Source organism: Mesoplodon densirostris, chromosome 1 (genome assembly GCF_025265405.1).
Source record: "Mesoplodon densirostris isolate mMesDen1 chromosome 1, mMesDen1 primary haplotype, whole genome shotgun sequence".
Lineage (NCBI taxonomy): Eukaryota > Metazoa > Chordata > Mammalia > Artiodactyla > Ziphiidae > Mesoplodon > Mesoplodon densirostris.
The window spans coordinates 103,224,973-103,245,947 of NC_082661.1; the positions used below are offsets into that span (position 1 = coordinate 103,224,973).

General features: G+C 51.2%; 1 protein-coding gene across 4 annotated transcripts in view; it reads left to right on the plus strand.

Annotated features, from left to right (window-relative positions):
* The window catches only part of TBC1D14 (TBC1 domain family member 14), a 104,474-nt gene that overhangs the window by 3,253 nt on the left and 80,246 nt on the right, over window positions 1-20,975 (plus strand). For all 4 annotated transcript variants that reach the window (XM_060106300.1, XM_060106319.1, XM_060106329.1 and 1 more), the window contains exon 2: window positions 7,138-7,876. In XM_060106300.1, the coding sequence (XP_059962283.1) occupies window positions 7,155-7,876 (722 nt within the window). In that variant the 5' untranslated portion in view covers window positions 7,138-7,154. The remainder of the gene's footprint in view (window positions 1-7,137; window positions 7,877-20,975) is intronic.

Consider the following 20,975-nt stretch of genomic DNA (forward strand, 5'->3'; position numbering starts at 1 on the left):
TACGGAGAAGTCTAAATATTGTTGTATTTAACTTATCGATGATCACAAAGTTTAGGGTCTGTACTTTTAAGCACTCCAGCAAGCCATGTTTGGCCTTTGATGTCAGACCTGGTTTGAATCCTGTTTCTCTTGCTGTGTGACCTTGGGTGTGTCACTCAGCCTCTCTGAATCTCATAGTTTCTTGGGTGTACTTGGCAGGCTTGTGAAGATTAGAGCATGTGATAGCTCCTAATATGTTTGGTGTTTGGTAAATATTCAGTAAATTATTTGTCTTATTAATAATTAAGATTATAAATTGTGTTGGCTTTGTTAAGTGGACTATCTTTCTAACTTGTGAGTTGCCTCCCTGTCACTTTACAGGTACTTACGATGATTAGTTTTGGTAAATCACTATTATGAAGCTGAAACATTTTGGGGTAGGGGGGAAACCTCCCCTGTGCACTGAAAGTCCTTAATTTAAAATGTCCCACCTATGCCTTTTAAACATCACCACCTTTGGGCGGTGTAAGTTAAATATCTCTTTCTTAGGGTTGGGAAGGAGCCTGGAGACCCTCAGCAGTTTAACGCCAGTTTCTGCCTGGTTTGCTGATGGGTGGAAACTTACTGAACTACATCGTGTTGAGTTCCAGGTGCCTCAAAGTTGCCGTGCACCCTCCAGAGGGCTTCTAGGAAGTTCTTTTCTAGGATTGTTTTTATCCTAAAGAATCTTTTTAAAAAAAACAAACTACTTTTCTAGTTGACTTTCCTATTCTGTGGTGTTTTTTTTTTTTTTTTTTTGGCTGAGCTGCGTAGCGTGCCGGGTCTTAGTTCCCTGACCAGGGATCACCCCCGCCCCCGCAGTGGAAGCATGGAGTCTTAACCACTGGACCGCCAGGGAAGTCCCGACTTTCCCTTTCTATGTAATGCAGATTAATCCATTATTTTAGGCCTCTTGTGCAGCAGTGGAAAGAGTAAGCACCTTAGCGTAGGCTCCAGGTCAGCCCCAGCAGGACCACTTCAGTCTGCGTTCCATCTGCGCCTCGGTCTTGTCTGTGAGATGGTGATGACGGTGTCCTCAGCTCTGGGGGTTGCTGGGGAGGTTACATAGATCATAGATGGTGGGTGTGGACACCGAACATAGTCCCAGCATGCAGCGTGCACCGGTGAGCAGAGGCAGCTGCTTGTGTTAATTGTTAATGCCGAGGCGCCTGAGATCCAGAACGTCCTATGCCTTTCTTTCCAGGCTCTTTTCTGCCTAAGCCAGGACTTGAATTAAAAAGAGAAAGAGACTCACAGTGGTTGGTGCTTGTGAGCCCTCTACACAAATGTCTGATTCTCATGGGAGATGTCTCATAGGTCAGTGGGTTCTCCTTGGTGTTTGGTCCAGGCTTGAGGTGAAGGCCTGAGGGAGCCACTCCTGTGGCGAGTCTGGCGGTCCCACCAGCATCCTCACCAGGAAACGTGAAGGACCCCTGAGAGGCCTTCTGGAGGGTGACGCAGGTGTTGGAGAGAGAAGACTCAGGTGGGACCCTCACTGCAAGACCTTGGGCAGGTTGCTGCCTCTGGCTTAGCCCAGCGTTGTTCCCATCTGTGAAATCCTCTTCTTTCACAGGAGGGATGAGGATTTGAGGAGGTGCTTGATGTTTGCATTAGGGCTGTAAGTAGCAAAGCTTACCAAGGGGCTTTGGGGTCACAGACTTGGGCTCAGGCCCCAGCTGCTGCCACGTGAAAGTGGAGACCTGGGCAAGCTGTGTGCTTCAGTTTCCTCCTCTGTGCAGTGGGGATAATACCTGGCGCAGAGGGCTGCTGAGGGCTCTGAAACAGAGTGGCATGTTAAGAGCTTAGAACAGTGCCTGGTACTCATGAAATTGTAGGTTTTTTTTTTTTTTTACCTTTAGCAATTTTATTTTCTTTTTCTTTGATTTGGGAATTTTTTTTTTACATCTTTATTGGAGTATAATTGCTTTACAATGGTGTGTTAGTTTCTGCTTTATAACAAAGTGAATCAGTTATACATATACATATGTCCCCATATCTCTTCCCTCTTGCTTCTCCCTCCCTCCCACCCTCCCTATGGTGGTGCTCTGGTGTTGTCAGGACTTGCAGACCTAGTTCCTGCCGTCTTGAAACTTTGGATCTGTGACAGATGTGCCCTCAGGCCATGGCTGATAGAAAGGGGCCGTGTGCGCCTGACTCTTAAGCGGAAGGGTACAGCAAGCAGCGGCAGGCCTGGGTTGACAGGAGGCCTGGGTTGACAGGAGCCTTGGCAGTGAAGATGAGCGCACCCTCCTTGGAGGATCAGGGAGAGTGGCGTTGTCCTCGTGCTGATGGGGGTGCGAGGGGGCTGCTCTCTTCCGCAGTGTCCAGAGGGGAGCTGGGATGAGGGAGGCTGTGTATAGCACGCACCCTGTGGGCAGGAAGGAGCCACGGGAGAGGAGAGGAGTGCAGAGGATGTCTGCATGGATGGGCAGAGCTATTCCTCCCTGAAGCCACCAGTGAGTGGAGTTTTCTTCCCCTGGGACCCTAACTAAATCATTTAGTTTTGGTTTCATAAACTGTTTCTTTTATTTATGAAGGCTTGGTCAAGACTTAGTCCCGTTACTTTTTAAGGAGGAGAAAATTAAATTGTTGCTTCAAGATGGACTTGTTTTCCAAAGCCTTATTCAGAGTCACTGGCAGAGCTGCTCTCCACTCTCTGACTTGTACTAAACTAAAGACGGGCCCCTGGGAGTGAAGGTTGTTTGAGTCTCTTGAGCACTTTTCCTCTTTGCTTCCTGCAGAACTAGTTTTGTGGCAGGTAAATAAAATTCAGGTGGCCTTGCTGCCTGGAATAAAAGGTCTTCCTCTTATCTGTGCATTATGTTTTGTGTGTTTCTCTCCTCCGGACGGTGATGGCTGCTCATCATCAGACTTGGATCTGGTGCCGGGCTGTGCCTGGGTGACTCCGAGAGCCCAGGTCGCATGCTGTGGCGGCCACTGCACAGGGGGTTGTGTGAGACTTTGGGAAACAACTGCAGAGGGAAATTTCATTTTACTTTCCTGAGCCGTCAAGTGTTGACAGTGTTCGTCGCTGTCTAGTCTAGCAGCAGATACGGCGCACAGGGCGGTCACCGCTCACTTGCTGGGTCTGCTGTCTGCACGCACGGCTGGGAGCGCGATGGATTTTCTTCCTCTTCTGTGACCTCCCCTGCTCACCTTGTTCTTGAAACACAACCCAGCTCTCAACAGTTGTTTCTTGGATGGATTGCCCCTGAAACCTGCCCACAACTAGAATGTAGTTGTTAGTAATAATTAATTCAGCAAATAGAATTTTTTTTTTTTTTTTGGCCGCACTGCGCGGCATGTGGGATCTTAGTTCCCCCACCAGGAATCGAACTTATGCCCCCTGCAGTGGAAGCGCGGAGTCTTGACCACTGGACCGCCAGGGGAGTCCTGCAAATAGATTTTTTAATCCTTAACCATGCTAGGCATTTGGCCAGGCAGTGGTATCCAGAAACTGTTAGCATGTGCCCGCCTGAAGCTTAGTTAGGAGCCAGGGGAGAGAGATACGGAAACTGCTGTATGTGGGGTGTGGCCGCAAGGAGCTCAGGAGGAAGGAGGGCCTGCAGCTTCCTTGGGGAGTTGAGGAAGGCTCCTCAGAGGAACGGCCTTGGAAGCATGCTGTGTCTCCTTGTGGCACATGCTCCCAGATCCCCAGGGGCGCTTATGGCAGAGCTGGGGAGAGTACCTGTGGCAGTGGCGCGGGACAGCTGGGTGTTGAGAGAGATGAGGGTGACAGCATGAGGCTAGTGTGGCTGGCAGGGACGGATCCAGAGGGCCCTGGGCCGGCTTGAGGAATTTAGGCTTACTTTGTCTTTAGAAAACGTGTGATTTGGAGGCAGGCCATCCGCAGCTGGTCTCCTGGCTGGCTTCCAGAGTCCACCCTGCAGCCTCTCTTGGAAGCACCCGCTTTGTGCAGCCTCCCCCTGCAGGGCCCCGTCGGAAGGCAGGTGCTCTGGAGTGTGGCTTCTGGTTTTATGGCACTGGTAGCACCAGGTGAAAGGGCTTGAGGACAGTTGACCTTGGCCCTTGCCGAGTTTGGTCTTAGAGTATGTTGCAAGGGGAAGTACTTTCTCCCTTTTAGGTTTATTTCTCCGAAGGCTGTTATCTGAGGCTGTTCCTCAAGTTTAAGGAACTTAAGCTGGGCTTGGAACCATCGGAGGCCCCAAAGGTCCCTTAGCTTCTCCCTAGAAGAGGCCCTCGGGCTTCTCTCTGTGGCCCCAAGGCAGAGGAGAGAATACGGAGAACGAGGCCACCGCCAAGCGGCTTTGGACTCTGTCCGACCTTGTTTCTTTCTTCCCTGTGCCTCCATCTTGGCGACTCAGAGGAGGAGGGGTCCTTGGGTTCACATCACACACTTGTTCCATGTTGCTGCCTATTCTAGTGTCAAAATTTCAGTTTAAATTCATGGTTTTTTTTTTTTTCAGGTACTTCAGCTCTTTATGTGGCTGAAGTGGAGGAAATTCACATTTATTGGGCACCTACTGTGTCAGGTAGAGGTATGCCGGTGCTTCACCAAACCTCATTTCATTTATCCTTAGCCAGCCTGTGAGGTATGTGGTATCGCCCCCTTTTACTCCTGGGGAGGAGGGAAGTTGAGGCTCAGAAAGGTTGAGTATCTCCCCAGCTAGTAAGTGGCAGGGCCAGAATTTCAGCTGGGGCTGTCAGAGGGTCTCAGCTCTGCTTTCTGTGAGTTTTTCCTCTTGTGTTCATGGCTTTTTGCCAGTTTGACCTGTTGGTGTGTTGATGGTATTTGGCTAATTCTCATTACCTTTGACATTGCCAAAGATTAGCTCTTAGCTATGTGCTAAAAATGTTTCTTACTGGATTTTCCTCTTAATTAAAAAAAAAAAAAGTAGAACTTTCAAATTGGTATACAGATTTATCTTCCTGTGTCTTCCCGTTGTGAATCCTGTTGTTTCACAGCATAGTTTGGTTCGGGAGTTTTCCCAGCGCAGGGTTCCAGAGACAGTTTGCTGTGGCCTTGCCTGGGAGGAACTCCTGGCTGGGGACTCAGGGTAGGGGCCGCAGCCCAGGAAATTCAGGGCAGTGTGAACTGCAAAACAGTTAAGACAGGTTCCCATGTGGTGAGGTGATGCCCAGATCCTTTCAGAGGATGAACTGAGTTTTTGCTCTGTAGATTAGGGAAGCACTTTATTTTGTGCAATACCTTTATAATCTCATTTTTGTATTAAGCTCTAATTTTGCTTGTAGTTTTGTTGTGGTGTAGTTCTACCTTCCAAGAAAAATTGATAACCAATTAGTACGACACCATGATTAAATAATCCTTCCTTACTCACTGGGTCATATTGCAAGTTTTTATACATAGTTCAGTCTATTTCTGAATTCCGCAGTTGAATTCATTCCTTCTTATTTCTGTTTTTGCTCCAGTGCTGCACTGTGTGACTGGTTCCTTCAATGTCTGCGAGGGAGGGAGATTACCCCTCCCCCATTTTCTGCTTTTAATGAATTTGCTTTGCCCGTGTTGACAGTGAGAGGCAGGCCAGGCTTCCTGAAGGGGAGCGGGAAGCTCATTGCAAAAGCGAAAATAACACCCGAAAGGGAGTGGTTATCAGTGTTATTGCCAGGCTTCAGACCTTCGACTGTTTGCTATTTTATGATAGCAGCTGCTAACAGTGCCTGCGGTGGGGGGCGCCTGCTGAATGCCTTTCTCATGGCACTTTATTTAATTCTCCCAAGGCAATCTAGTGGAGTTGGGATTAGAACCCAGGAAGGACTGAGCCCAAAGTTCCCTTCTTTATGTGGTTTCTATTCCATGGATCAAATTTAAATGCACCACCAGGTTTCTTTAGTTTTTGATGTTTTAAAAGAACAGGAGAAGGTAATGTAACAAACCCCAGGGTTCTCAGTCCACAGGGGACTGTGCTGTCTAGGCTGATGCGCCTCATACCCCAGTCTTAGGCCAGAGAACCATAGACAGGGCCTGTGTGTCACCGGCAGCTCTGACTCTCCTTGCTCAGGTGTTTACTGCAGGTTCATGGCCTTTATTTTTTCCTTTATTGATCATCCGTCTTCACTGAGCCAGCCTTCTGACCTGGGTTTTTATAACCCCAAACTACGCCATTCATCCACTACTATGGCTTATTTTGGGGTCAGTCCTGTAGGTCCCAGCTCTGCTGCTAAATAGCAATATGATCCTGGACCCATTTCTTTCTTTCTTTTTTTTTTTTTGGTTGCATTGGGTTTTTGTTGCTGCGCGCGGGCTTTCTCTAGTTGCAGCGAGCGGGGGCTAGCTACTCTTGTTGTGGTATGCGGGCTTCTCATTGCAGTAGCTTATCTTGTTGCAGAGCACGGGCTCTAGGGCGCAGGCTCAGTAGTTGTGGCTCGCGGGCTCTAGAGCGCAAGCTCAGTAGCTGTGGCGCACGGGCTTATTTGCTCTGCGGCACGTGGGATCTTCCCGGACCAGGGCTTGAACCCGTGTCCCTTGCATTGGCAGGCGGATTCTTAACCAGTGCACCACCAGGAAAGCCCCATGGACCCATTTCTTGACCTGAGCCTCAGTTTCTTCCATGGTAAAGGGGATGATATGCCCCGCCTTGTAGACCTGAGTAAGGTGACTAAAACATTGTGGGGACCTATGGCTAACTTGAATGTGTTTGGGGTAATCTCACTGCACGTGGCACACACAGTTCATCTTCTTTTCCGTCATGATGAAGGCATCTTGGTTTCTGTGCTGTCTCAGAACAAGTTGAACCTTGACTTATGTATGGGTTATGAATTTACATACTTTTGACAGAGGTATCCTGTTTATCATTTTAAAAAACATGGAAAGCAAAACCCCTTCTCTCTGCCCGGCACAGCCCTCACACTCCCAGTGCTGTCTTGAGGATCACAGATGGTGATGATAAAGATGGTTATTTTATATATTTTTACCCTAGATGTATCCTTTGTTTGAGTTATCTTCTTGTTGTTTTATCTCATGATAATATATGTTAAAACTCTAGCTTCTGGCCCTGAATTAAAACTTGTGTATGTAGGACTTGTTTCAAGGATTCCTCTTTTAAAAGGGGTGTCAGAACATTTGAACGTGCGTCAGAGGAATTGCATCTTTGGCTTTTATATTCACTGTCCTAATTTCCATTTTGGTGTTTTTTCTAGTTTTTCCTTGGACCAAGATGACTGATGGAAACCTTTCCACCACTACAAATGGCGTAGCCTTGATGGGCATTCTGGACGGTCGACCAGGAAACCACGTTCAGAACCTGCAACACTTGAATCTCAAGGCACCCAGATCCCTCTCGTTGCCTGAGTATGGGCCCCAGCTGAAACTTGGTGCTTTAGAAGATCGGCACAGCCTTAAATCGGTGGACTCAGGCATCCCTACCCTAGAGATCGGCAACCCGGAGCCTGTCCCCTGCAGCGTGGTCCATGTGAAGAGGAAGCAATCCGAGTCGGAGATCATCCCTGAGCGAGCCTGCCAGAGCGCCTGCCCCCTGCCTTCCTGCGCGCCGCCAGCTCCCAGCAGTGCCGAGTGGGAACGGAGTGTGCGGAAGTCCTCCACGTTTCCCAGGACAGGCTATGACTCGGTGAAGCTCTACAGCCCCACCTCCAAAACCCTGAACCGCAGCGACAATGTCTCAGTCTGCAGCGTGTCCAGTCTCGGCACAGAGCTGTCAACCACGCTGTCCGTTAGCAATGAGGACATCTTGGACCTCGTGGTCACGAGCAGCTCCAGTGCCATCGTGACCCTGGAGAATGACGATGACCCACAGTTTACTGATGTCACCTTGAGCTCCATCAAGGAAACCCATGACCTACGCCAGCAGGACTGTGCTGATGAAACTGAGGAGGGGAGGAAATTGAAAATATTGGGACCATTTAGTAACTTCTTTACAAGGTAATGCCGTCTTTATCTCTCTAGAAGAGCCAGGTTATTCAGTTCAGACCAGTTGCGTTGTTGTTCTTGTCTGCAGTGTGTCCTGTGTTTCCTGCCCACAGAGCAGACGCTGTCATACAGATAATTATGCCGTTTCCAGTAGCCCAGAGTCCTGTGGACTTGTGCGCGGGACTGGTGATTCTGCTGTTTGATTCCTCACTGCTGGCTGTCACTCCTGTGTCCCTGTCACTCGCACAGTCTCTTGTCACTTCCTGGCCTCTGACCTGCTGTGGCTGAGGCTGACCTGTGAGTGGCCACTGTTACCAGATCAGCAGCCTTTGTCAGCTTTATCCTCCAAAGGGCCCTTTATGCTGATAACTTGAGTTTCTTGGGCCAAGTGGAGGGTGCTGGCGAGGGTGATATCGGACTTAGTAACTCCAGCCTCTGCTGGCACAACCCAGGGCTGGTGTTTCTGGGTGCCCCTGGATGCGTGCCCTGTGCTCATGCCTGGCTGTGCTCTTTTGTTCGTGTTCTGGCCCTGGGCCTGTTGCTGAGATGTGTGCTGTCACTGCATTGCAGCCACACACGTTCCCACCTGTGTTAGGACCAGGCCATCCACCCCACTCCCTGTGGTGCCCTGTCCCCAGGCACCGAACCGGGATGCTGGCGTCCCTGTGTCTCACCTTAAGCCCTGTGCAGCCCTTCCTACAGCCTCTTTTTTGTGCCCTCGTGTTTCCGTTCAACAAGCGTTTTGTGTTTGCGTCCTGGGCTCTGCCCTTGACAGGCAATATAGGAGTAATTCGGCACTGACCTTGGGTGGGCTTGCAGGCTGGGGGTGGTGGAAGTGGACCTATCAGTCAGTCACATAGGCAAACGTGAACTCCCAAACTGTGGAGTGCCGCAGGGAAGGGCCGAGGGCCCTGGAGACTGTGTGCAGAAGGGCCGTCTGCTCCCCAGCAGCTCTCTGGAGGGCCTGGGCCCAGGGCCTGGCAGGTAGGAATGCCTCCGTGGTCCACTTGGCTGCCCCGTCTGTGCCTGTAGCGGAGCCTGTGTTGGACACTTGGCAGTACGGGTGTCCCTTCGAGGTGGTGGACGTGCTGGCTTGAATCAGCCGGGGCTTCTGTGGCTGTGGGCGTGCACGTCCACTTACGGCTGCCTCGGCTCAGTCATCGTCTGACGGTGGGGTCGTCTTGGATGAGCCGAGACCAGTCCTGAGTGAGAAGCTCTCCGATGGGGGCTGTGGTTTTATGGGGCACCTCTTCTCTCTGATGCACCCACAAACAGGTATTGTGCTACTCCTAGGAGAATTCCTGGCCACAGAACTCAGTGACTCCACGGTTGCCTTCAGTGGGAGGAACCCAAGAACCATGCGGGAGACCCACGATCCTCACTGAGGCCATAGCCCTAAAACAGTGCTGCTGCAGATCAGATCCGTGTGGCTGAACTGTTCCCTTTGCTCAGATCAGTGTCTTCAACTTTGCCTGTTGATGAATACCGTCTGGGTGCCTGTTAAATACGGCTCTTCAGGCTCCATCCCAGAACTCCAGGATCAGAATCTCAGGGGAAGGGCTTTGGAGACAGGTTTTTAGAATCATCTGAGGTTCTTGGCAAATTTGGGAAACCTTGCTCGAAAATGGGGGTGGCTGGGAAACAGCATAGAGGAAAGAGCTTAGCTTTGGAATTCAGCAGATCTGCATCCACATTCTAGCTGTGTGACCTTGAACAAGTTACTTCACCTCTCTGAACTTTCTCATCTCTAAAATAGCGTTAGTAAATAGCCTAGCACAGGATGCCTATTATGTTGTTGATGTATTGATACTGTGTTTGTACTCTTACCTGCCTTGTCCCCATTGTCATTTGCTTTCTGTCTCAGCTTCATATCTACAAAATGGGTATGATGAGGCCTACTCCCACGGTGGTCAGGGAGACGAAGTGGGCTGACACGTGTGAACCTTAGTACGGATTCAGACAGAGTGAATGTTGAAGCATCACTTGCTTGTTGTGATGGTCGTGACTGCGTCTTGCTTTGTCTGCTTGCCTTTGTCTTACTGTCTGTGTTGGAGCCTCATTTCCTTTGAAAGGAAACACCATCAATTACTGCAGATTGTTTCTTGAAAATCTTTCTCAGCTTTGTGCCACAGAAATCAAATGTCTCTTTGTTTTATTTCTTAATTCTTGTCTCCTTCCCCTTGTTTTGATGACTGTGACATTATTATTGTGAGCCATTATTAAGTACCTTTGGGAAGCAGGTGGATTATTAATGACAAGTGAATCAAGATGTGTGATATCGTGGGCCAAGTGCAGTGAATTTTTTGTCCTAGAGTCTTAAGTGTTAGAGAAGAGTTTCAGTCCATAATTCCTTTGAGGGGAAAAAGGGGGTTCTGTGCAAAAATGGCTGGAACCCACTAAATGTTTTACAGGTGAGTTTATAGGCAGGGCCTGGCACACAGCAGGTACTTTGAGGACGGTGGACCGTGTGAGTTCTTGTTGAGGGCAGGGCTGGGGCTGGAGCTGGTCCTTCGCGGTTCCCAGCCCAGGCTTCTGAGTCATCCTATGTCTCCACTCTGTCCCCTCAACCCAGCGACTCCCTTGACCCTCGTGCCCGTCTGTTGTCCTTGTCCTCACCGAGTCCACTTCTAGGTTGTAGAAAGCAGTGTGGGCGGCATTGTGGAAGGCCAATCTAGGAGAATGGGGCTGAGAGGAAGCGGTGGAGGTGGTCAGGGAACTTGGGGCCTGAGGGAGCAGACCTGTTGGTGAACCTGACAGCTTGATGAGGGTGGCCTGGACGAGTCAGGAACAGAGGAGTGCCGGGGGTGCTGGCTGAGCCCGGCCGCTGCCCAGCTCCTGTTTGTGCCTTTGCCCCTTCCTTCACATAGACTGTGGTAAGCACCTCTTTTGGAGACTCCACCCTAAGCTTAGAGATAGTCCCTGCCCTTAAGGAGCTCCCTCCGGGGGGGAGATGGACACGCACTGCAGGGGTGGGGGGCACGAGTCTTGACATGGGGCTGTGTGTGTGTGTGTGTGTGTGTGTGTGCGCACGCGTGCGTGTTGGGGGTACCGAGGTCAGGAGCACCAGTTCAGGAGTTGGGCTGGCTGGGTTCAGTGTTAGCTGTCCTACGTAATAGCTGTGTGACCATGGGCAAGTTACTTCACCTCCCTGAGCCTTAAGTGGGGCATAAAACTACTGTGCAAGGTTAGAGATCAAATAGGTGAAGCATCTAGCGCACTTCCTGGCCCTCCGTAAGTAGTAGCTGTCAGTGATTCTAACATAAATATTATCATTTCTAAAAAATATGTTTTCTAAAGCTTTCTCTAGTTCTTATCCCCATATTGTGCTTTACTTTGATCAATCCAGGATTGAAAAAGATCAGGATTTCTCCACTTTGGCTCTGTTGACATTTGGGGAGGGGTGAATCTTTGTGGTGGGAACTGTCCTGTGCATTGAAGGCTGTTTAGCAGCATCCCTGGCCTCTACCCACTAGATGCCAGTAGCATCTTTCCAATTGTGACAACCAAAAATATCCTCAGACAGCGCCGATGTCCCTGGAGGGCTGGGGTGGGGAGATGGGCAAAATCACCCAGCTGTTGAGAACTGCTGAGCTAGCAGGTTGTAAATGTTGGTATTTAATTGCTTCTTTGAAGGAAATTTACTAATGTTATATACATATGCATATTTTTTGTTAAAAGTCTAGTTGATTTATAATATTGTATTAGTTTCAGTGATTCAATATTTTAATAGATTTATTCCATTTAAAGTTATTACAGGGACTTCCCTGGTGATCCAGTGGCTAAGACTCCATACTCCTAATGCAGGGGGCCCGGGTTCGATCCCTAGTCAGGGAACTAGATCCCACATTGCCGCGACCAAAGATCCGCGTGCCACAGCTAAAGGTCCTGCGTGCCTCAACGAAGATCCCGTGTGTTGTGACTAAGACCCGGCGCAGCCAAATAAATAAATAAATAAATACTAAAAAAACAAAAACAAACTTAATATAAAATATTGGCTAACTTCCACTAATGTAATATATTTTGAGCAGGATCCTCATCTTATATAGAAGAGAGGGACTGTGTTCAGGGCTCCTCTGAACCCAGTGTAGTGTAACAGCCTTTATCTAAAAAGCTGGACAGCAAATATGAGAGGAATTCAGTAACACGCTTGTTTTCCACTGGAGATAGGGTTGGGATTTCTGTGAAGCCCAGGGTTTAAGGCTACTCATCTGCTCTGGACTGGAAGGTGGTAATTAGCTTTGACCACTTACATCTTCTTTTGTGCAGCCCTTTATTAAGCTCTTAGAAGCGATGACCTGAGTATCCTTTGCTGAGAAGCGATGCTTGAACTGGGTGAGAAGGAGCTCGCCAAGCGAAGACGTGGGGCAGAGGGAACAGCTTGTGGACGGCTGGGAGCTGTGGAGCCCCTGGGTGTGTTTAAAGGACTGTAATGAAGCATTTTTCCGGTCTGCTTCCTGACCTGGCTGAGAGGTCCTTGTGGGCACAGTCTGTGTCTGGTTCGCCCTGGCACTGAGTTGTAATTCAAAGATAGAGACAGAGGAGTTGGTGGTTCAGAGCTGGAGCTGCCCAGACCCAGGTTTGAACCTCAGCTCTGCCATTTTTGACCTGTGTGACCTCAAGAAACTTCCTTAATAACCTCTGTGGTCCCCAGGGTGTACTGGGTGACAGGGGGTTAATTGTACCTCTTGTGAAGAGTTGATGTGGAGGTTAAACGACATCCTACAGGTGAGGCTCTGGGCAGAGCACATACCCAGTATGAGCAGGTTGGATTCCTGGCCCTGCTCTCTGCTTTTGTTGGGTTTCCCATAAGATTTCACTTTTTTAAAAAGGGAGTGTGAAAAAACTTGAAACCACTGGCTTAAGAAAAATAGATCTTTAGATGGGCACTTTGACTCAGTGGGAAAGTGCTCAACTAAAATTTTAGTTCCTGTACTGACCTAGGCATTTGGGATTTGATCATTTGAAAAGCCACATGAGCAGTGCTAAGGAACATATCTGTCCCCTGCTTTCTTTTTAGGGAGGTGAGTTAGCTTACCAACAGGGTGGACGCACTTCAGAGACACGTGACAGCCAGAGCCCTTGGCACAGGGAGTAACAGACAATGTCCAGTGCTTGCCGGGTGCCATTCTCAGCACTTCTGAGGGGTCACCTTGTTTAATCTTCAACTGCCACACGAGGGAGTGCGGTGTGTTAGATTTGATGGGCTGGCTTGTTCATCCTTCTAGGGGCCTTTCCTGCACTGTGGAGCCAGAGAGTTAAAAATGTGTGTTTCCCAGAGATGCTTGCCGCCAGGGTTCTAGGCATGAATTAGGTCCCGTTTGTGACAGATTTGAGGCCGAAGTCAGGCGGAGACCATGTTTCTTCCCCTTTTGGCTGTTTTCTGCTGTTTAGTGATGTCATGGAGATGTGAGGCTTCCCTGCAGCATCCTCCCTGTGTCCCTTTCCTGAATGTGTAGAGGCAGCTGCGGTGCAGGAGGTGGCTGCGTTCTGCGTCCCAGGGTTGAGAGGGATTGTGGTGGCTTCCTGATCCTCCTGCATTCTGGAATTCCATTCCATTCCAGTGGCAGTTCAGGTGCGGCAGCTCCCCTGGCGCCTCAGTTCTGTGGTGTTCGGGGAGCCGTTCCTGGGGGCCCAGTTGAGAGGCACCTACCGCAGCCCTTACAACAGTTTTGAAATCATCTAATTCCTTAAGTTAAATCCCTTTCTGCTTAAAATTCCTAGAGTGGGTTCTGTATGCTGCACTGAAAGCTGATGGATTCAGGTAAGTACCGTAATAATTCTCATTTATAGGTGAGGAAACTGAGGCAAGAGGTGGTTAAGTAGCTTGCAAGGGATACAAAGATGATACGGGGTTTGGGACTCTGAACTTAGGTTTCTTTTCTGGAAAACAGAAATAAGTTCATGCTTCAAAGGATTGAATGGGGCGGAAATAAATGTACATGGATGGGAAGCACCCAGCACATGGCAGGCATATTAATGTCTAATTTATTTATTTGTTTATTTTTTTTGCCTGACTGTAGTTTTCTACTGCTTTGACCATTTTAGAATTAGCATCAGTGAATTGAGGTATAACATTGTCACTGTGAATTTTCTGTAAAATGTGCTTGCCAATATTCTTGGTGACTTTGACCTGGCATTAGTGATATACAGAAAACACCTGCTGTATATCTGAGCTGCTGGGGTGTGTGTATGTGTACACACATGCACCGCTGTGATACCTGGATGGAGCACTGGTTGGTGTTCTCTTGATCTACCTGTTTGCTGGTGTGTGGTCTTGGGTAAGCCATCCACTCAGCCTCTCTGGGGCTTAGTGTCCTTGTCTGCACAATGAGCTGAGGGTGTCCTCCTCTGAGCTGTGAAAATGAAAGGAGGGACCTGATCAAGGTGTTGAGCTCAAGTGCCAGGCAAGAAGGTACAAGATGGGCACACACAGCTGGAGGTGGCTGTGCAGATCCCTGTACTGTGCCGTGTGATGAGGGTTTGAAAAGAGATACGAGCACAGCAGCAAATGCCCTGGGGAGGTCCAGAAAGAAATACAGGGCTGCCACGCCAGCAGGCCTTCGAAAGTGTCTTCCGTGTGCACACGGTTGAGACAGTGTTTCTTTGTCAAAGTCACAGGAGCAGGGAAAAGCTCAGCATTTCTGGGAAAGCACCGTAGCAGGAGGCGCTCAGGATGGAGAGCTGAGGTGGGAGAGGAGATGGAAAGGTGGGCAGGAGCTCATATTCGGCGGGGCCTTTAGGACCCACATTTAGGCTCAAAGCACTCAAAGCACGTTAAGAGCCACACACAGTAAGATGCAGGTCTGCCCAGGAGCTGATGACTGCCTTGACAAGAGAGGGTTGAACCTGGTTAGAGGAGGGGCTCCCCTTGGGGGAGGGAGTAGCCGCCGTGTTCTGAACACACACCAGGCACTTCGCTCTCCCTCAGGTGTTTGTTTCACAGCCCTTCGAGTAGGGATTGTGACCTTTCACTTGTCCAACTCCAGAGTCTGTGCTCTTTCTACAGAAGACACCACCCTGCCCCTTGTCACGTGTGTTTCGTGATCAGAAAGGGGAGGGGAGACTTGGGCAGGGAGGGCAGGAGGAGAGGAGGTGGAGATTCTGCAGGCTGGACAAGCAGAGACTAAGCCGGGTGGGTTGGGGGACAGGGCCGTGGCATTTCCTCAGGGCACGGGAGCTCCTGAGGGGGAGGAGGGCGTTGTGGGCAGGCAGGTGGAGAATGCCTTTTCCTAGGTGTTCCAGAGCATGGCGTGGGGCTGGGGTCAGCTCCGAGGCTTGCTGGCTCGGGGTCGGGGGTGTGGGGGGCTGCGGCAGAGCAGGGTCAGTGACAGGTGCCGCCTTGGCCTTGAGCACCGGAGGAGCAGGAGGGCTTTAGCAGGCAAGGACCCCCGTAGGGTGGTTCTTTTGTCCCTATCGAAAGATCTATGAGGTGTCTCCGTTATTCCGAGTGTTGCCCTTTCTGTGTGCCTTGTTTTCACAGGCACACGTTTACCCTGGGGCTTCTGACCCTGTTTTGAAACCCGCACCCCAGGATTTTCAGTGCCTCCGATGTGAATTCTTGTACCAGATGGATTTTCGGTAGCCCAGCCCCCTTGATTACGGAATGCCTACACTTCTTTTCCGACCCCTGTCTGCCCAGCTCAGTTCTCAGCAGCTGTTGTTTAGGCACCTGGGAGGTCATCAGTGACCTTGACTAGAGATGTTTCTCTCACTCCAGGTGAGGGTCAATTTGAGGTTGTCCTTTGAGTTTGGAGAGGATGCAGCAGATAGTGGCCCTCTGCCGACATGTGACGGGAGCCGCAGGAGGCCGTCCGTCTGTGCTGGACACTTGGGGGAGGTTGGGTGCCGCCGCAGGCGCCGTTTGGAGAGCCCTTCTGTCAGCGATACAGCTGTGCTCAGAAAGAACAGCTGGGTTTGTTGAGGGTGTGTTGCCTCCCTGTGCTTTGCTAGGCTTTGTTTTCTTTTGGCAGCAAGTTACAGCCATAGTAATTTATTTATTGAGTGCCTGCAGTGTACCAAGCCTTGAGCTAGGTCCTTAATTATGTTTCTCATCATACGTTCTTTCCAGAAATATTTACTGAGCATCCACCATATGCCAAGGCACTGTTCTAGGTGCTTGGGATTGATTTGTGGACCAAACAAAGACCTTTGTCCTTGGAGAGCTTACATTCTAGTGGGGGGGAGGCAGGTAATAATCACCATTAATAAATAAGTGAAGCATATATGTTGGCAGTGATGAGTGCTGGGAGGAAAATGAGAGAGTAGAGGTGGTAAGAAGGGCAGAGGGACTGGAGAAGGCAGGTCAGGGTTGCCCGCCGAAGCAGCGCCCATCCGGTGAATGAAGAGGAGAGGTTTAAGCAAAGACTTGAAGCAGGTAAGGAAAGAAGTTCACGGAGCAGATGCCTGGGAGAGGAGCGCCTCAGGCCAGGGAAGGGCACAGGCAGGCCTGGTGCGTTTGAGGAGCAGCGAAGAGGCTCGAGCAGTGAGGAGGGGGCTGAGGTCAGTGGGACCAGGTCCCGTGTGGGCCTGGAGGCTGCTGTAGGTGGTGTCGGAGGAGTCTGGACTTGCGGAGTTGGGTCTGAGCAGGGATGTGAGTTTGGAGTTGTTGGGTTTGGGACAAGGTGAGGTCACCAAGAGGAACGAGAAGTGAGCCTGAGGCACGGGGCCCTGAGAGGCCTGCGGAGAGGAGGAGCCCCGCGGGAGGTGGGCCGGGGAGGTGGAGGAATGGAGTGCTGTAGCTCAGGGAAGCCAGGTGCAGACGGGGCGGCGTCGGGGGTGGGGTGTGATCAGCTGGGCTGAGGGTGTTTGAGGGTCAGGGGAGATGAGGACAGACAAGTGACTTTAGCGAAAGGACCTTGGCCAGAGCTGTTCTAGTGGAGCCGTGCAGGGCCAAGCATAACTGGAGCAAAGTTAAGGGAATGGGAGGAGGGAAGCTGGAAGTGGCAAGCACATGTTCTTTTGGTGGGTTAGGTGCATCAGGGGCAAAGAAAGGGGGCGATAGCTGGAGGAAGAAGTGGTGTGAGCTTGCTTCTTTTTTAAGATTGGAGAAATCCTTTTGTTTTTGTTACTGTTTTTGTTTACTGTGAAGTAAAATAGTAGAAGTTGAACATATCAGAGAGAGTAGAGGATTCTGGAGCCTTGTCCTTGAGTTGCCTCCGCCGGAGCGGGATCTAGGGCTCAAAGAGAGAAATTGGCTTTGGTCGGGTGGCATCATCTAGATAGACAGGCGGCGGAGCCTAGTGTGTGGGCACAGATGCTGGAGGCCAGATGTGGCCATAGGAGACTGGAAGTCCTCTCTTTTTCAGTTCATAGAGACTACTTTATTGTTTTTTTTTTTTTTTTTTTTTGCGGTACACGGGCCTCTCACCGTTGTGGCCTCTCCCGTTGCGGAGCACAGGCTCCGGACGCGCAGGATCAGCGGCCATGGCTCACGGGCCCAGCCGTTCCGCGGCATGTGGGATCTTCCCAGACCGGGGCACGAACCCGTGTCCCCTGCATTGGCAGGCGGACTCTCAACCACTGCGCCACCAGGGAAGCCCTACTTTATTGTTTTTAATGCTGCTTCATTGTTTTGTGTGTGTGTGAATATAGATTTTAATCAACATATTTGCTTTTTAAAAGGTAGACTTTGGGCTTCCCTGGTGGCGCAGTGGTTGAGAGTCCACCTGCCGATGCAGGAGACACGGGTTTGTGCCCCGGTCCGGGAAGATCCCACATGCCGCGGAACGGCTGGGCCCGTGAGCCATGGCCTCTGAGCCTGCGCGTCCGGAGCCTGTGCTCCGCAATGGGAATGGCCACAACAGTGAGACGCCTGCGTACTGCAAAAAAAAAAAAAAAAAAAGGTAGACTTTATTTTTTAGAGCAGTTTTAGGTGCACTGCAACATGAAGCAGAGTTCCCATATACCTCCTCCCATGGGACCTGTGCAGCCCCCCACCCCCCAATGTCAGCATCCCCACCAGAGTGGTACCTTTGTTGCAGTCAATGAGCCTGAATTGATACTGGGTTGGCAAAAAAGCTCGTTCTGGTTTTTCCATAATATTATACGGAAAAACCCGAATAAACTTTTTGGCCAACCCAATAGATACATCGTTATTACCCAAAGTCCATAGTTTACATGAGGGTTCACTCTTGGTGTTGTACATTCTGTGGGTTTGGACAAGTGTGTCATGACATGTATCCACCATTATAGGATCAGACAGAGTAGTTTCACAGCCCTAAAAGTCCCTTTGCCCCACCTCATCATCCCTCCCTCTCCACTAACCCCGGTGACTGCTTTTTTTTTTTTTTTTTTTTTTTTTTTTTTGCGGTATGTGGGCCTCTCACTGTTGTGGCCTCTCCCGTTGCGGAGCACAGGCTCCAGACGCGCAGGCTCAACGGCCATGGCTCACGGGCCCAGGCGCTCCGCGGCACCGGTGACTGCTTTTTTACTGTCTCCATAGTTTTATCTTTTCCATCATCAGGGTCATACAATACGCAGCCTTTTCAGATTGGCTTCTTTCACTTAGTGATATGCGTTTAAGGTTCCTCCAGGGCTTTCAGTGCCTTGCTGGCTCATCTCATTTTAGTGCCGAGTGACAGTCACTGTCTGGACGGACCACGGTTTATTTATCCCTTCACCTACTGAAGGACATCTTGGTGGCTTCCAAGTTTTGGCAATTCCGAATAAAGCTGCTGTAAGCATGTGTTTGCAGGTTTTTTGTGTGGACGTAAGTTTTCAGCTCCTTCGGGTGAATACCAAGGAGCCCAATTGCTGGTAAGAGTATGTTTAGTTTTGGAAGAAACTGCCACACTGCCTTCCAACGTGGCTGCACCATTTTGCGTTCCCACCAGCAGTGAGCGAGAGTTACTGTTGCTCCATGTCCTCGCCAGCATTTGCTGTTGTCAGTGGAATTCTCTTTCTGTTGCATCGTTTTCTTGGTGAGGTAGGAAGCAAGATCCTCAGCTGACAGTGAGGGTGGGGATGGAGGAGCAGGGAAGAGGTGTGAACCCCATCCGGGTGGCTGGGAGAGTAAAGGGCAGGGCAGCATGACTGTGGGGGCGTCAGGAGTCTGGCCCGTGGCTGGAGACCAGGCAGCTGTGCCTCTTCTCCCATGGGTTCCCTGCACGGGTACGCACGTGGGGCAAGGGCGTAGTTTCGCTGAGTCCAGTGAAGTGAGGGGCAGGCGGGGGAGCCGAGGGTATGTGTAAGACTGTGACCTGGCCTTGAAGCCGAGCCGGGGGTAGGGGGTGTCTGGAGGGTGAGGGTCAGTGAAAGGAGGAAGGCTCAGCAGAGACTCCCATGGGTGGGGAAATTAGAGGGGCCAGTTGGAAAGACGCAAGGCTCGAGGTTGGTGGGGTGTCTTCACCTCGTGAGCAAAGGGGCTTACGGTCACACGGCTAGTTGGCAGTGGGGCTTGGAGGGGCTCAGCCTGCCTCCTCCGCAGCCCCAGTCTGTCTGCTCTGCTCTGGGCCGCCACATTGTTAGAGCTCTGTCTGATGACTCTGGTCAGGGAAGGTTGAAGAAAGGCGGTGAAGTGCCTTTGTCCTGCTCCTCTTGCATGCTGGGTAGGGAGAGGAAGGCGGCAGCGGTTCTGTCCCAGGGACATTGTCATGATCGGCGCTGCTCTGGTGGGCTGGCCATGGGTATAAGAAGACCCCCCATTTGTGAACAGCACCCCATCCTTAGGGAGACGTTGGCGTGGGGTGCGGGGTCCTGTGTTTGGGGCCGGGGGAGAACCGTGGGAAATAGCACTGAATGGGCCGTGTGGCTCCCCCTTCCCTGGGGCTCACTGCAGGCCCCGCTGCTAAGGAGCTGCATGGGACAGTGGTGCCCTGCTCTGGGGCTTTGTGCCCTGGAGTGGCCGCCCAGGCCAGGATAGCAAGAGGGGAAAGAAATGCCACAAAGAAAGGTCTGCAAGGAATGTGACCATTATTGGGCTGGACGCGAGGTGTCCCTTCGTCTTCTTCAGTCCTTGGTCTGCAGGGGACTCCACCCTCACTCCAGCTGGCCGCCCGTGCCTTTGTGTTGATGTTCCTCTGGCCCCCCCAGTCCAGGCCCAGGCCTGCTCACTCAGGGACACCTTCTCCATGGTCCTCTGAGGATCTGCACCCTGAAGCATGCCTGTAGATGCTTAGCCACTGTCAGCAGGGGCCGGTCCAGCCTCCACGTGGGGACCAGCCTCACGGGCCTTCTGTGTGCCCTGAGGAGCCTGTGTTCACACAAGAGGGGGGCTCACGGAAGATACTGGGGGCCGGGGAGCTTGTGTGCGTCATCGCAGCTGCCCGGTGCTGGGGCTTCGGCTGCCCTCCGCCTGGTGGGCCCCATCTCCTGGCCGTTCCAGGTCTGTGGGTGCCCCCCTTCGCCCCGCAATAGCACTTCCCAGAATGTCTGTCGGGGCTGGAGCCCACTCGAGGGCAGCATGGGGACTGCACAAGTAAAGGCCTGGACGTGCAGTGACACAGCAGCGGCTACCCTTTCCCAGGGGGGCGTGGGCTCAGCTGGAATGACGTGTGGGAAAAGGCAGTGGGAACCTGATTGAAGCCCTCCCAGACGTCAGGTGGTGGCCTCTTCCTCAGAGCTCTGCCGCCTACCCCCTCCGCACCTGTGGCAAGTCGCTTTGCAGGTGCTGCGTTCCCATGTGTGAAATGCAGAGTTGGGCCAGGCGGTTGATCCAGCGGGAGGAGCCATCTTGAATCAGCGTCTCACCTGCGTGCAGCCCCTGCTTTCCTCCCACAGGCTTGTCGACCCCTCCTGGAGTAGGTTCCCTTTCTTCCCCTCACTGCTGCGCACACTTTAAACGAGAAGGATCTACCGAAGGTTCCCGGGGGAGAGTGGAGGGCTCCCAGCTCGTGCTGTTGCTATGGCAGCTGCCATTGTGCAGTGTCATCCGATGGGTTCCCCCCCTCCCCCGGCCTGGGTGCCCCTAGGGACTACATTTCACTCATCCCATGCTGGCATCTAGTTAGAACTCAGTAGATGCTTGTCTGATAGTTGAATTCAGATGTCGTTCATTTCCTCAGTGAATAGCCACCCAGGACCTGGTGCTGGGGATGCAGCAGCTGACAAGCCCCTCCCCCAGTAAAAGTACCGAGTGGCACTTACAGTCTACTGTGGCCACAGGGTTTCAGGA